The sequence below is a fragment of the Eublepharis macularius genome, chromosome 3 (genome assembly GCF_028583425.1).
Source record: "Eublepharis macularius isolate TG4126 chromosome 3, MPM_Emac_v1.0, whole genome shotgun sequence".
In the NCBI taxonomy this organism is placed as follows: Eukaryota; Metazoa; Chordata; class Lepidosauria; order Squamata; family Eublepharidae; genus Eublepharis; species Eublepharis macularius.
In genome coordinates, this window is record NC_072792.1 from 47,784,003 (window position 1) to 47,799,895 (window position 15,893).

The 15,893-nt window shown below is 40.1% G+C and overlaps 1 protein-coding gene across 4 annotated transcripts in view; it reads left to right on the top strand.

Moving 5' to 3' along the window:
* SEPTIN10 (septin 10) overlaps nucleotides 1-10,039 on the top strand; it is a 54,240-nt gene extending 44,201 nt beyond the window's left edge. For all 4 annotated transcript variants that reach the window (XM_054973182.1, XM_054973179.1, XM_054973180.1 and 1 more), the window contains exons 9-11: nucleotides 659-791; nucleotides 1,931-2,121; nucleotides 8,826-10,039. In XM_054973182.1, coding sequence (XP_054829157.1) covers nucleotides 659-791; nucleotides 1,931-2,121; nucleotides 8,826-8,841 — 340 coding nt within the window. In that variant the 3' untranslated portion in view covers nucleotides 8,842-10,039. The remainder of the gene's footprint in view (nucleotides 1-658; nucleotides 792-1,930; nucleotides 2,122-8,825) is intronic.
* Nucleotides 10,040-15,893: the final 5,854 nt, after the last annotated feature.

Consider the following 15,893-nt stretch of genomic DNA (forward strand, 5'->3'; position numbering starts at 1 on the left):
TTACTGACAACTTTTGGGGAGATAACATGAACCATGTGACCATGTTTACTGTAATACACATGCTAGCTCTGATAACTTGCAGTCTGTCCTTGTGTGGTTATTTCATGAATACATACGAAACTCTCTTATACCAAGTCAAACTATTGATCTTATCAAAATCAGCATTAGCCACTCTGACTCGCAGCTGCTTTTCAGGGTCTCTGACAGAGTCTTTTTACATAACCTACTGCTTGTCCTTTTAATTGGAGAGTGAACCTGCAACCTGCAGTTGTTATAGGTGAGAGAACTTCTCAACTGAAGCTTTTCAAAAGACTTTGGAGTTTCTTTATTAGGACTAAAATGTAAAAGAATATTAACCATCTTGTAATAAGTTCAATAACTTGTGCTTCCGTCTCCTTTAATTGTCCTCAGAACTGCAGAAGGTGCTTGGCACAGAATAGATGGAAAGATGTCTGTGCTTTATGAAACAATACTAATAAATTGGATTAACATTGCAGTCAAATGAACTGATGACTTCCCTTTTCAACATCTCTATGAATGTTGATTTGAAATAAATTAAAACTTACAAAAATGTGAATGTGAGTGGAGTGTAATAAGAACAGCTTGCTGTTGCCCTCTTATCGTATAATAAAGGTTGTTTATATTTTATGGTCCTTAGTCTACAGGAAACCTATGAAGCTAAGCGGTATGAATATCTTGCGGAATTGCAGCGGAAAGAAGAAGCATTGAGGCAAACGTTTGTGCAGAGGGTCACAGAAAAAGAAGCACTGCTGAGAGAAGCTGAACGAGAAGTAAGCCTGTCTCCCTTTATGCTCATTTTGGATTTATTGTATAATTGATAATTTGTATTTAACAGGAAAAAATACAACCTTCTCAATGGAGCTTACTTCTGAAAAAGTGCTCTTAGGACTGTTTAGGTTGGCAGGTTCCATTGCTGAAGAGAGAAACTGAGTTTTAGGTAGCAGCTTGACTCTTCTGCTTTAAAAGTTGCAGCAGCACAAGTACCAAATAGAATTTTGGCCAGGTGTGCTGTTATCTTCTTTGTGCACATGCCCCTTCCTTGAATCTGCCGTGGGTGGGATTATCCATTGATCAGGATTACAAGATTCTGATTTGAGCGCAAGTCTAATAGGGATGAGATTAATAGTGTGAAAAGAAGAAGCAAAAGGAAGGGAAATATCAGCGCTCTCTACACGTGTGCTCCAGTTTCATTCTGAGAACAGCTTCTCTGAAATCTGTAGGCTTTTCTTTGGTTTATGAAGATGAAATTTATCCTTTTTGTAAAGGACCGTGCCCGTAGCATTTTGCATGCTTTTCTTGTTTGGTAGTTTCATTTAAAAGTTATAACATGGGTCTTTTGGGGGAGCAGTGCTCATTATTTTGCAGTTGTTGAGCTGAAGTCTTAGTTTCGTTCACAAGGAAAAACAGACTGATGAAGACTGGAAATCCTTGTGCTCAACAATTGGAGCATTGCTGTATTTTCCATTTACCAAAGGAAGGGAGGTTTGTTATAGAATATTTCTTACAGGATCTTTTTCCTTCATGGAGGATAGATCTATCAGTGACACTAGCTGTGATGTGTAAAGAGAGCCTCAATATACAGAGGGAGTATACTTCTGAATACCAGGACAACCAGTTGGCTGCTGTGCAAAGCAGTGTCTGGACTAGATGGACCACTGTTACGATCCAGCATTGCTCTTGTTATGTTCTTATAAAAGGCTTAATGAAAATACTTGTCTGTGTTTGCCATAAAAGCATTTAAGTCATTAGGCTTATGAAAAGGTTATGTTGCACTTTTGTGTGAGGATCAAGCATTAATAAGTTGAATACACAATTTTTGGAAATTAGTTTCCATAGTTTCCCAAGTAGATTCAGTGCCACACACTACCACCTTGTGGCAGAATTAAAATTTTTGTATTACTTTTAACAGCTGCAAGTGAAGTATGACCATTTGAAACGACTTCATCAAGAAGAGAGGATGAAAGTGGAAGAAAAAAGAAAGCTTCTGGAAGATGAAATTATGGCATTCAATAAAAGAAAAGCTGCTGCAGACATACTCCAAGGGCAGGCACTTGTCGCTACACCCACTGTTAGTTTAAAAAAAGATAAGGATCGCAAGAAGTAAGTAGTCTATTCTTTATTTTTAGAATTTAATAGGAAAAACTTTTCAAGTCAGACAAACCTATTAGGCATTATTAACATTTGAGCTATTTGTGGGTTAAGTTTGACTGTTATTCTGCAATGAATTGTTTGAGATAATCTTACTATTTTCAAGTGCTTTTTATGCGAACTCTTTATTTTCCCCCCTAAGGGATCATGGTTTTCGACTTGAGCTCCTGTGTTTTGATGTGAGAGATCAGGAAGTTGTGAATATACAGGAAGCAAGAGAGAGAGAGAAGTTAGAAAGGGAAGGACTCGCTCACAGGGAATACAACAAATAGAATTTGGAAGCAATATTCAGATGTTTTATGATCAGGGTACATTAGTCTTCAAAGATGGAGAAAGAATTGATCCTTAATTAAAGATATTTTTAACTCTTACAGCTTTTGCAGCTTTTTTCATTCCTAGTAATGTTACTGAAATTTACAACAGAGTTCTCAGTTTTCTAGTCATGATAGAAAATACTGCAGGTTTATAAACAACCTTGTGTTTTGTGAACTGAGGTGTGGAAACTTCCAGGGTTGGATCCATCCAATTATTTTTTCTTGATAAAAATGGGAGGTGAGTCATAGGACTCCCCGCAGGTCATAGGACCTGCAGATATGAAAGGATTCTGTGACGGGGCTGAAGTAAGAAGGCAGATTAGGAGACAGTGAATGAAAAGGTTGGATCCAGCCCACTATTCTCCTCTAAACCCATTAACAACAACAACATTCAATTTATATACCACCCTTCAGGACAACTTAATGCCCACTCAGACCAGTTTACAAAGTATGCCATTATTATCCCCACAGCAACAAACACCCTGTGAGGTGGGTGGGGCTGAGAGAGCTCTTAGAAGCAGTGACTGACCCAAGATCACCCGGCTGGCTTCAAGTGGAGGAGAGGAGAATCAAACCTGGTTCTCCAGATTAGAGTCCTGTGCTCTTAACCACTACACCAAACTGGCTGTCAGTTATCATTATTATCATGTCCTAGGCCCAAGACAAAACTCAGAGCATTATTTATGTACCTATACCATGCTTGAAATCTATCTGTAAGTGTATAAGGGCGTATGTTTTCAACAGTACCTGCTAAAGCAGATTTGATTTAATTATGGGTGGGGAAAGATGATGGTGAATATCAGAATCGATTCAAAAGAGAAGAATGGTATGTTGTTCAGCCCTCTTCCATGTGGACAACTTCAGATTGGGTTGCTTTTCTCATGTGGAAAGCTAGCTTATTAGACTGTAAGTAAAACTAAAGCTATGTGAAAATGATTTTGAATATTGAGGAGCATGTAAACCCAATTTGCAGTCTGAAGCGGTTACAGCCTTTCTGAACTCTTATCTGATATTTCTCAACATTTGAGCAGTGCTTATCAAACTGAAATGGATTTATTGGAGAAAAATTTTTTTTGAACTCCAAATAGCTTTTTCTTTCCACACAAAAGAAAACGGGGTTGCACTTACCTGTAACTGTTGTTCGTCAAGTGGTCTTCTGTGTAGGGACACATTTGGAACTGTGCAGGCCAGCTGTGGAAAAGGTTTCCAGAGCTTTCTAGAAGACTAGGAGTGCCCCTCCTGTCCTTGGCAGTTTCTTGCCAAAAACTCACATGACCAGGAAGAGGGACGCTATTCCCTCAATTCATACTGCCACCAGAGGACACCCCCCCCCAAAAAAAACCCCTAAGGTTTCAGAGAGTCCATTGCAGGACAGAAGGAAGGGATGTGTGCTTGTACAGAAGACCACTCAATGAACAGCAGTTACAGGTAAGTGCAACCCTGTTTTCATCTTCATGGCTTCTGTACAGTCCACATCGGGAAAGTAGCAAGCTGGCTATCTGAAGGAGGCAGATGAAGTCTCAAAGTAAGAGCCTATGGAGGATCACAATCCCAGCAGATGCTTAGCATCTCATTGACATTCACCCAGATGTGCTTGTAATGAAGCATAGAGCTCTCTTCAAGTGTCCTCTACCAAAGTACATGCTAGAATGTGGCACGGTAAAACAGAGCTCTGGTAGACCGAGCCGTGCTAGGTAAAGAGCATTAAACAATCATGAACTGAAGACGGAGTATGATAGCCACTACCAAACCACAAAGGAAAGATTATGTTAAGATACTGCCAGGTATCTTGGAGACTGAATGACTAATAAAAATGATAGCATTTTGAGACATGAGGATTGACAGCCAATTCCTGGTAGGGAATTCTGGCTAAGGCATTGGGCACATTAATGTTATGAATGGGGAAGACATAGGTTAGAACCCACAGTATTCTCATTCCACAGGTGCACACTAAAAAAGAAGCTCCAGGGAGGTGCAAAAATGAACAAAGGGTTATACCCCTACTTGGAATGCCTTTGGAAATCCAATAAGGAAGAGGAACATTTAGGATACATGAGTCCCAACTGGTGACTGAAACATAATAGGTACCACAAGAAGCAAGGCCCAAGTCCTGCTGTAGCCTCAGTAAAGATTCTTATGCACTTAAAGGTGCAAGATATGGTAGTCAAGGAGCGGCAGTTGCCACTCAGAAAAAAACTGAGACTGCTGCTATAGTGCAGGAAAAGGAGCTGACCAAAACCTGCTGAAGTCAGTGGCAGTGAAAACGTAGCAGATTCACACCAGAATAATGAAAACAATGAAGCAGGAATGATGGGGCTGAAGAAATGATGGGCAGTGTGCACCATAAAGGAACTTTGTGCTGCTAGCAGAGCAATATTCACAGCAAAAACAGTTGGGGGAAAAACATACAAACAGATTAACTTGCCAAATGATTAGAAGGGTATTCCCCAATGACGGGCTCCCTGGCAGCAAAGGATCAAAAAGGAGCAGGGCATGGACTGTCACAATATGTTGCAAGGTCAACTAGTCCATGCTTCCAATCAGAGTATCTAGGAGTTGGCTCCAGTTAGGTGAGGAAAGAATAATTGCAAAGCATTGCATGACAACATGGAGTGTTTGCACTAAAACAGACGACAAAGAAAAGTAAAGCATGTCTAGTGCTGTAAGTGAAGGTAACAGTAGTTTGACACTCCATTGCAGAAGAACAGGAGCCACCTGGAGACACACCCTCATAGCAGGGCCCCCACACTGCAGGGGCTGCCCCTGAGACGGCACTAGCCTCCAGAGGCACAGCATCAAAAGAGTGCCATGGGAAAAAATACAGCGTTGAGAACACAGGGATGGTGCACATATGCTCTGTCTAGGAGAGAAGAAAACAAATCTGGGTATCACTTTAAGTATAAAACTTAAAACAATGACCAAAGTCTGACAAGGTGTCAATACAGGTATGTAAGAACCCAAGAACTGCAATTGTGAAAGTGAAAAAACTCAACCATCTTAGTAAAGTGTGGATTGACTAAGACTGAAAAAGCAAAGGAAAACGGTTTTTTAACTAATACGGCAAAAGGGGGGGAGGTTGCCTTGAAAAAGATCAATAACCAACCATAAACAGAGCAGGAAAAAACTCTTGAGTCTCTCTGCATGAGATGCCTGGATATGTGTTTATCAAGTGTCAGGAGACACAATGTTAGCCAGGAATCGTAGTTCTGAGCCAGCGGAGATCACTGGAGGGGACAGATTCTCTCACAGCCTTCTGCCGCCTCTGGCATGCCGGATTGTCTCCCCTTCCGGAGCCTTTGCCCTGCTGCCCTTGCTGCTTAAAGCTTTGAATTAACTGAGCCTCAGCAGGGCACAGGCTATGGTAGGGGAGGCAGCAGAGGGCTGTGAGAGAATCTATCCCCTCTGAAGCGATTGCCGCAAGTAAACTATGCTTCCCGGCTAACGTGTTTCCTGACACGTGAAAAACGTCTCAGATGTCTTGTGTAGAGAGACTCTATCACAGCCTAATGTGGAATTACCTTAGTTGTCACACATTTTATAAGCAGCCATAGTCTAACCCTAAGCGAAAAGGGGGCATTGGAATTCTGCCACAAGCAGTTTGCACCTCAATAGCAGAAGGACTCTGCAGGAAGGGTAGAAAGATGTATAAATAAGGCAGCCAAGAAAAACTATAAAGATTACAATACACAAAATTAGATCCCCTGAACATGAAACAGGCTTTTTCGTTTGTCCTCCGTAACAAGTAAAGAAAATTCAAAATAGCACCCATTTCTCTGTCTCGGGGAGTTTTGAACTAATTCAATTAATGGGAGGGGACAAGTGAGGAAGATCTTGGGCCTGAATGTACACAGCAATGCAAATGTGAAAAAGAATTGTAGGAAACCTGTGAGTGGTGGACCAGTCAGCAGACCACAAATAAATTTACAGAATTTTTCACAAGTCTGCTACCAGAGATTTTTTCAGTAGGAATGACCAGAGATAAAACCTGGCCTCTTGCACATGCAACGTGTGTGCACTAACCAGAAACACCAAATTATTTGAAGGGAAATAGTGACATTTAAGGATTCGTCAGCAAGCCTGTTCCTCCCCGTAGAGTGTTGTCCATGTCTCAGTGCAAAGTCACAGTAACAGCCAGCACCTTATTATTTTTAAATACCAAGCCCTGCATGGACTAGGACATTCTAAAACACTGGACTACGTTAAAGGAATAGACTTGTCACATGCTCTACAATTATAGGGTGTGAAACATAAGAGTAAGCTGAACTCACTAAAGCTGAAATCAAATTAATGTTAATCTTTATAGTGTCATGGGCTTTTGTCTTAATGTACTCAGAGGGAATGTCCCATTGGAGATGTTCAGCGGCCTCAATTTATAACACTTTGGCCAGTACCCTCTATGTCCTAAGATGTGGTTAAACATCCGTCATGCTCCCTTCAAAGGGGATGATAAAAGGAGCATAATGACCTGTTGATTAGTGATTTGAAGGAAGTTGCAGCGGGGGCGGGATTCAGATTCACACCTAGGCTAACAGGTTACAGCATTTACACTCTAAAGTGTCTGAATTGGAAATGAAGTGTTGTTTAATCTGCAGGCCATCAACAACAGTAACAATGACCACAAGTTCAAGTATAAATCAAGTGGATCAATGACCACAAGAGCAAGTATAAATTTGCTCAGAGCAGCCAGATTTTCTTGCCCTGGGGCATCCATTCTGAACAGAAACATAAAACGTCCTTTAAAAAGACGGGTGTGGAGTTTATCTGTACCCCACTTTTCAGCCCGGGGGTGTGTGGTTCAAAGTGGCTATAACACCTTATACATTTCCATTTCATCAACCCTGTGAAGCAGGCCAGGCTGAGAGAATGTAATAGGCCAAAGGTTACAGGCAAGCTTTTTGAGCAGAATGGCATTTGAACCTGGGTTTACCAGATCCTAGCCCAATGCTCTAACCGCTATACTGAACTGGTTCTTGTTAGAAATGGTATCATACAGGAATGACTCATGGAACACAATTGAAATAAGAACTCTCTCCCAGCAGTAGCAATTGTACTGCTGAAGAGGATGTGTCCTGTTTTATGTTACTTCCAGGATACTAGAATCTGGAGTACTTCTAGCCTAGTTTTTTCTCATGTCTGTGTAAACCTGCTAAAGGACTGCCATGGAAGGCCTTTGCTTGCTTTTGTTTCTGCTGAATAAAATGACTCTGTGTTGACTCAAAAAGACCCTCTGCACATTCCTGAATGACTGCAGAATCATCCTAGCAATAATGATGCTGGGAAGGGCCAGCACCATCCCCTGGTAGGAAAAACGAGCATACGTAGAACCAATAGGAAAAACTACCTCCAAAAAGGATTGGGTTTTGAGGTGCAGGTTTATCATTAAAACAGAAGCAGCGGAGGGGCCCCAGTCATTACATTGGTGGTTCCAATACTGCTGTGTCACTGTGTTAGATCTATTAACCTTGGCCTCCGGGGATCTCATCTCAACCAAGGACAGCCTGGGAGGAGGAAGGATTCCTTCAGGCAGGCAGGCAGGCCTCCAAAGGCTTTAGGAGAAAGTCTTAGATCCAGAGGAGTTAGCCGTGTTAGTCTGTAGTAGCAAAATCAAAAAGAGTCCAGTAGCACCTTTAAGACTAACCAATTGTATTGTTTTATTGTTTTATTGAGGAGAAAGTCTTGCAGCCTTGGATCTGAGCACTCTGACAGGCTATACAGCCTGGTTTCTGCCCTTGGAACCAAGTGGCCATGGAGAGGGCAGGTGCCTTTAATTAGTCTGGGGCAAAGTCATAGCCTTTGAGAAAAAGCCTTTCTGAGCAGGCTCTGTCAGATCAGATCATGCCTTCAGGGTACATCAGCGACAGAAAGAGCGGGTAGCTTTATCTTGTGGTTCTCAGGCAGATAAAGTACACAGAACTGATGTTTTTCAGTGTCATTTTAAAGGCACAGCTGGCACAGCTTTGAAGAGACCCCTCCTTGAACCATGACAAAGGGGAAAACACACTTTTAGTTGTAGTTTTATTCTTCACTAGAATAACTACTGATGATTTTAAAAAAACATTTAAAAGAAAAGTCTCCTCAGCTTCAAGGATGAGGTGAGGAAAAAATGGATAACAGCAGTGAAGATCCTCTCTCTGTGGCTGCAGAAAGAGAACTGAGAGAATAGCGCCCCTCCTGGTCCTTGGTGATTTGGCAGGAAAATGCAAAAGGGAGGAGAGGTGCTTCTAGTATACTAGAAATCTCTGGACATCTTTTCTGTGGCTGGCTTGTGCCTGTGCAGTCCCAATGTAGGATTGCACAGAAGTCACAAAGATGAACAACTAATATGCTCTCTTTGTCTTTCAGCTCTGGCTTTCTGTGAAGCTGAAGATGTGAGAAGAAATTGTTCACAGTGATCCATGAGAACTTGGATTTCCTCCTTTTTTCGTAATACAAGCTAACTTGAAAACTGACCACTGCCTAAGAAAGGAAAAAGTATATCAAACTATGTTAATCAATAATGCATGTTGTAGGTTGCTGTTGTAATAATTATATTTAAATAGACATTTTTAAAAGCAGTTTAACACCCTTTCATACTGCCACCCTTTCAAAACTCTCCCTTCCCAGGTTTGGAGGCTTCACAAGCAGTCAAGGGCAGTCACAATATATCACTTGTCTTGCCCCTAATTATCAGGCAGAGATCCCTGACCCAGATCCACACAGTCCCCTTTCTCATCTTCCCAGGGTCTTTATCATACAGGCAACGTTCCCTATATTCCCTACTGTTTACCCAGCTACTGCCCAAGGCTATTGGGGAAAGGGAACTCAATGTTTACTTCCTCTATACCATTTAATGAGTCAGGCATGACTAGAATGCTTGATATTTGTGTGTGTGATATTTTCCTTCAGCCGACAACTTCAAGCCAGCTATGGTTAAATAGAAACAAGACTAACTTTCATTTGCAAGATGTTAACTCAGGAGTGAATGATTTTAAAACACAAATATATTGTTAAGAGGTATACATATAATCCATTCTTATAATAGTGGATTATAATATAAATTAACAGGTGTCATCAGACAGCTATTGTCATCTGCTATCCTTCAGCAGCTTCCAATCCTCTCTCTAACTCCCATAACAGATTTTTCAACAGCCCCAAGCCCCAGCATTTCACCAACTCTCATTGCCTGTTCCCCAGAAGAGGTGAAGCTGGAACTAGCTGTGTCCATCACACAGTTATGTATATGCGCTTAAGAATTTATGTACTCCTTGCCAAGTCACATGCACTTAAAGTGCAGTGCCAAAGATCATTGTGCCATTAAACAGTTCTCTTTTCACTTACGAATGCTATAGTACAGAAGTGTTCAGTGAACATGCATTGTAACTGTTTTGAAGAATCTTTTGGGATGTGGTTACTGCACACCATTTGATGTTACTTTTGAATCATTTACTGAATTGTATGAAATATGTAAACCTGTTTAAATAACCACGTATTTTTCTGATAATACTTTTATAAATGCACTTTCTAATCTTGTGATAATGCTAAGCTTTCAAATTAAAATGGATCATGGTTGCCTTCAATACTGCAGTATTCATGCAAGTGTCACTTAAAAATGCATATTGAGAGCCAAGGTGGTTAAAAGATGTCTTCTGCTTGACTAGTTTTTCATTGTGGTTCAGTTCTATTTAGTGTTGCCATAAAATGTAGGTTGAGAATTTTTTTTTAAAGCCCAGTTTTAACAAGTGTCCTGACAATGTACATTCACTTTTCATGTGATACATAATGTGATTCCTTGCCTTAAGGCTGCCAAAGCTAAACCCAGATGGTTAGTTTAAAAATCACCAAAAGTGGACTCTAACACTGCAGTCCTGTGCATACTTACAAGGGAGTAAGTTCTGTTGAACTCAGTGGGACTTGCTTCGAAGTAACCCAGCGTAGGATTGCAATGTAACTGTAACCATGTTTTAAATTGTCATACTACTTCAAGATCCAAATGCTTAGATGTTACAGCTGGAAGCAATGTTCCTCTCAATCTTCCTTCTCTGAATGTTGTCCCAAAGATGCAAGTATTGGGGATCTCTTTGCAGTCCCACCTACTCTCCTGTTATATGAACTGGGAGGCACGCAGGCTTTTTGTGTGTCTTGATTCTATATTCATAGACCCTCCAATCCAGCTGCAGTTGCTTACAGCAACTAGTTTCTTTGGGATGGGATACACAGCCCCATCTCTCCACTACTACTGAGACGCAGTGAACATTGAGATGTGCACATGGATTTTTACTGGATGGACAGCTTTTCAGTTTATTAATGTAAATTAAAGCACATGTCAACAACACCATATAATTCACTCCTCTTGACATGTCCACGTGACTTTCTCATAAGCAAACTGTCAGAAACAGACAAGACTATTGGTTCTAAAACAGTATTTAAATAATATTAATAGTTAATGAAATCTTGTTTGGTGTTAATAGGAAGGAGGTAAATTTCCCATAGCAATTATTCCTATGTAGATTTGTCCTAATTGAATCAAAAGGCACACAAGCCTAGTCTAAGTAAATTTTTCATCAAATCAGAAAGCCAGCATGATGTTGTGAAGGTTAATGGTGTAACAGGCTGATCTAGAAACTTAAAATGCTGAATGCTGTGTTCACGTACATACATATGCCAAGAGTCTTCTATGAACTTGTTTAGCTGCCGTGTTACTTACCTTACTAAAATGCTGGAATCAACACTGTAATTAAGAACAACTCAAACAGATTTTTTGCTGGCTGCCAAACCTGACCTTTCTATTCTGTTTCTACTGAAGGCTATAGGAAAAGAGATGTAAATGTATCATTTTTTTCTTGAAAGCAATTATTCCTGTTTTACAGAAAGGGATGGGGCAGATGATTGTCCCAAAGTATAGTTAGGATTTAAATTCAGCAAAGTTATTTCATACAGATTAGAAACCGAGGGGTTCCACTGTTAAGGAAAATTTGGTTTTTGATTCAGGGCATTTGTTTGTAGATGAGATAAATGTGATAAATTAAGGCAGATGGCAGAGTGATGGAGTCTGGCGTTGTAGAAGTGTGTTAATGGGTCCCGTTTCGGGTCATTGAGACTATTTGCTAGAAAGGCAATCAGAGCCTTGCATTAGAGTTTGCACCTGAGCCCCATAACTGTAATTAGAGCCATGTAAGGCAGTTGATTCAGGAGTAAAAACATCTCTAAAGATATGCATAATTTTCTATTTGTTGCATAGAAATTAGGGGCTATATAAACAATAATCACTAGGTGGGAAGGGGGCATTCCATATCATAGAAATGTTTTTAGGGGCATCAGAGTGAACAGCTTCAGCAAATGGCGACCTCCTGGTTAAGGCTTTCCTTTCTAAATTCAGTATTTCCCTTTTTGGTGTCATAAAAGAAAACGGAGTTTAGAACTGTTAGTTTGAGGCCAGTTCATTTTTCATGTAAAGCTTGAGTTTTTAAGGTGTTTGTTTTGGATTTTTTTTTAAAAAAAGAGATGGCTATATTTATAAATCAAAGGCTACTAACAGACAGAAATGAAACCAGTACAGTTCTTAATGTGGCATTGTGCTTCCTGACCAGTTTTCCATTAATGATTACTCCCAGCTATGTATTGCCCTTGACCCTGCCTTGACCTTTTCCAGCATTTAATTGGTTCACCATCTCTCCTCTGAACATACTGCAGTATTGTGAACATCTCCAATCTATATTACAGTGACTTTCTCCTTTCCACCATCTCACCCCTCTTCAGTTGACTGAAAACTCCTTGTCACTAACCAGGTCACTGGAATGAGTTTGATGATCCTCTTTTACACACTCTTTGAGTTCTAAAATTTCTTCCCTGTGTGTAACCACAAAATTACTTTTCTGCTGCCAGATCCCTAGAGGCAGCTTCTATTCCAAGATAGGGTTTCCATCTGGGGGCAATTTCTTTAAGAAGATATATTCTAGGCAGAACTAAGCTTGAGCATGACATCTCAATCTCTCTTTTCTTCAGACCAAAAAGGTAGACATCTTTCCACCTTCTCTAGCTTTGTATTGAGGGACATTTGTTCAGCTTACATGAAACCTTAGTTACTAAGTTAAAATCAGCATTAGCATACATCTGGATATGAAACACAGTGGATATCATTGTATGAGTTCTGATGCATATGGGAGGGGAAACCTCTTGAAGACAGCATTATACTTCATATCCTTTGCAGATTTGGAGAAGTTAAATTTGAAGCTAACTTTTCTAGATGTTCTGTTAATGTCCTGCTCTGTTTGCCATTAGAAGATTAATGCCTATCTGGATAATGTTCTAGAGTAATCACCACTTAGTTGTACTTTCAGAGGCTAGTAGGAAAAAATATACGGTGATTGAATAGACAAAGGTTGCGAGACAGCTACCAGGGCATGTTAGCTGTTTCCAGGAATATGACTCATTAACTTCATCTTGCTGCAATTTTGTAACCTGTTTTAATGTCTAAATAAATGTATTCAAGAAAGGGCTTCCTCCATCACAACCTTCAGCTGCATTTGTCTTGACTGCCTGTTATTCTGACTGAAAAATTTGGTGTAACAAAAATAAGGCCAAAAAATTCCCAGAAATCTGTACCTATGCAAACATAAGATACTCAGATGTTAAGATAATCTGGTTTCTAAAGTTCTTCCCTACATTTTGATAATCTTTAATAGGACTTTAGCCTTTTCTGCTTTACCTTCTCTCTCTGATTGGGAAGTTGTCTACTAAATGGATCTTGATCTGCTATTAGAATTGGAAAGTTAGCCACCAGCTTCTTTAGCGTTGCTATTGAATGAAGAGACTGGGGAGAAGCGGAGGAGGGTAGAGGGCGTCTCTTAATCTTTTGTGTTGTGTCTCAGATAGAATCCTAGGAATACTTAGTGTGGGACAAGTACGCAGCTCCTTCCCAGCTTCTCTTGATTGTAACCTTCCCGTACTCGCCATTACTGCCATAAATTCCATGCTTGGGAATAGGGGACTGTTCCGTTTCCTAGCAGCAGTCTCATCTTGGGGGGAGGAGGGCAAGTTTCCTGTGAAATACAGTTGTGCAGCTCTGGGGCTTAGCTGGAAATAATAAACACTGGCATTGTGTTTACTGGCCTGGACAAAGGGATGGGTGATGTCCTCGTCTTGATGCTGAGAACTTCTTGTTGGAATCTACTAGTTGGTACCTCAGGTTCCTAAAGGTGGGCTGTAAATGTTGTGTGAGCCATATCACATAATTTCAATAGGTGGTTCTCAGTGACATCAAGATGGTGGATTATCTCTAACCTTATAAAAACATTTTCATTGCTGGGAGTGGGAGAGGGTCGCAGTAATGTTCCTGTGGCAGACCTCCGTTTTCCAGCGTAGCATTTTAAAAAATAGCTGTGCATAAAATTCACCCGCAGATGGCGCTGAGTAGCCATCCTCAGACTGCTTTTTGTTACACAGTCAATGTAAACTAATACGAGATGCCCTAGATAATCTTTTAAAAATTAAATAGGTTTATGTAATCTAACTCTAAACTTTGTATTATGCACATTTTAAATATAAAAATTCATTATATTCTGTAAATCTAAAAAGATATGTAACTTTGATCAAGTTTAGCAAGATTGATTTTCAGAATACATAGTGTGTGTATACTGTAGTTAGAACAAAATGATGATCAGTTGTAACAGTTCAGTGAGTCTTTGCATACACAAGCCCATGTCAAGGATTTTAAATTTTATGAAATGGAAGCAGTATGAACATTCTGGGAGTAATGTTCCAGCTGAAGGGGATATTTTCCCGTGCTTGAAATGAAATGTACATGGTAGTGGTGGCGGCAGCGGAGGACAACACATTCAAATATGCATTCAGTTGAAAGCAGCGCATTTCTGAAAGGGAACATACACTTGAACTTGAAAGCGCATTTGGTGGCACATCTGGTTTATGCCCTCTCTTGATAGATCTAAGGAGATGGCATGTGGAGGTCTGTCCTTACAGATTTCCTCATCTGAATACCTGGCTCTGTTGAGATTTTTCTGCTGTCATTCATCTCAGTCTCTGGGTTGCATCCTAGACGTTTTCCATTCATGGAGGCAGATCTTTCCTTGCTTTCTTCCTCTGGCAGCCTCTGTGATCGCCAAAAATCCTCTGTTCTTATAAACACACACACACACACACAGCTCTGGGTGGAGGAGGAATTGTCTGAAACTGCCCATTTCCTGTTGCATGAGCAAAAACAACCTACTGTCTTGATTGGCTTGTAGTTTGGACCAATGATATTTTAAAAATGTTATCATGGGAAAATTACCAATAATGTTTTTAAAATGTTGTCATCATGGGAAAATTACTTTTTGTATATTAATGTACGACCTTAATAAGAATGGACTTCAGCCAGAAACTTTTCTAAGCATTCCCAAAGAACTTACCTTGATTCTTTAGATAGTCCTTGAATTTGAGTGGCCTTGGGGCACACAAAAAACATGGAAATGAGTCAGGACAACTGCAACCATACAGATAATGCAGGAAATATGTTCAGAGGAAAAACATGTTTGAAGTATGTTTGGAAAGATTTAAAAGACTGAGATTGATCAAAGGCAGAATATTGTTTGCTGCTCTCCTGCAAGTAACCAGCAAATAATGATACTTAAGTGCTGAGAACATTACAAAGCTACTGACAGCACCATCGTCTCTGGAGTGGTGCAGAGCGATAGTCAGTTGTCAAGCTGAGTCTGCAGTCCTAACCACACTGGAAGAAAGCCCGGTTGAGCTCAACAGGACTTAATAATTCCGAGTAAACCTGTAAAGGACTGCTCCTGCCATCCTGTCTAACAAAATAAGAAACAGACCTTTAGGCAATATATAATTTATGCTCTCTTTTTTCCCTTCTGGGAACTCAAGGCAGATGATAATATTGGAATATGATCACAATCCAAGCAGAAACTAGAACAAAAATTATGACATTTAACATTAAAATAAATCCAGTTCAATTAAGTTGCACTGAGTACCTGAGACACGCATCTAATATCATAACTAGGAGACTGCGTCTCCGAAGCCTTAGACAGGAGTGGCTCTCTGTCCATCCTGATGAGGTAATGGAGGATCCCACTAAGCAATTTCTTTTCTGCTCTGCTTTGGAATAGATACTGGGTTGCTAGGCAACATTTTCCATGTAGCTTGCTACAAATGAAGAGCACTAGATAAAAATCAAATTTTTTTAACCTCCTACTGGGTCAAGTTATTTTGGCGATATGACAAGACAAATTAAGTTAGGAAAATAGTTCTCAAAGAGAGTCTGTCTCTATTTTAAGCTATCATAATCTGTCAATAAAATGTTACTGCTTGATAATTGTCACCAAGGAATTTTTAGCTCAAAATGAGAATCGTTTTAGAGAATCTGGGATTGGAGAAATCTATAGATGTCTAGAAAGGTCAAAGAATAAGAGTGACCAACTA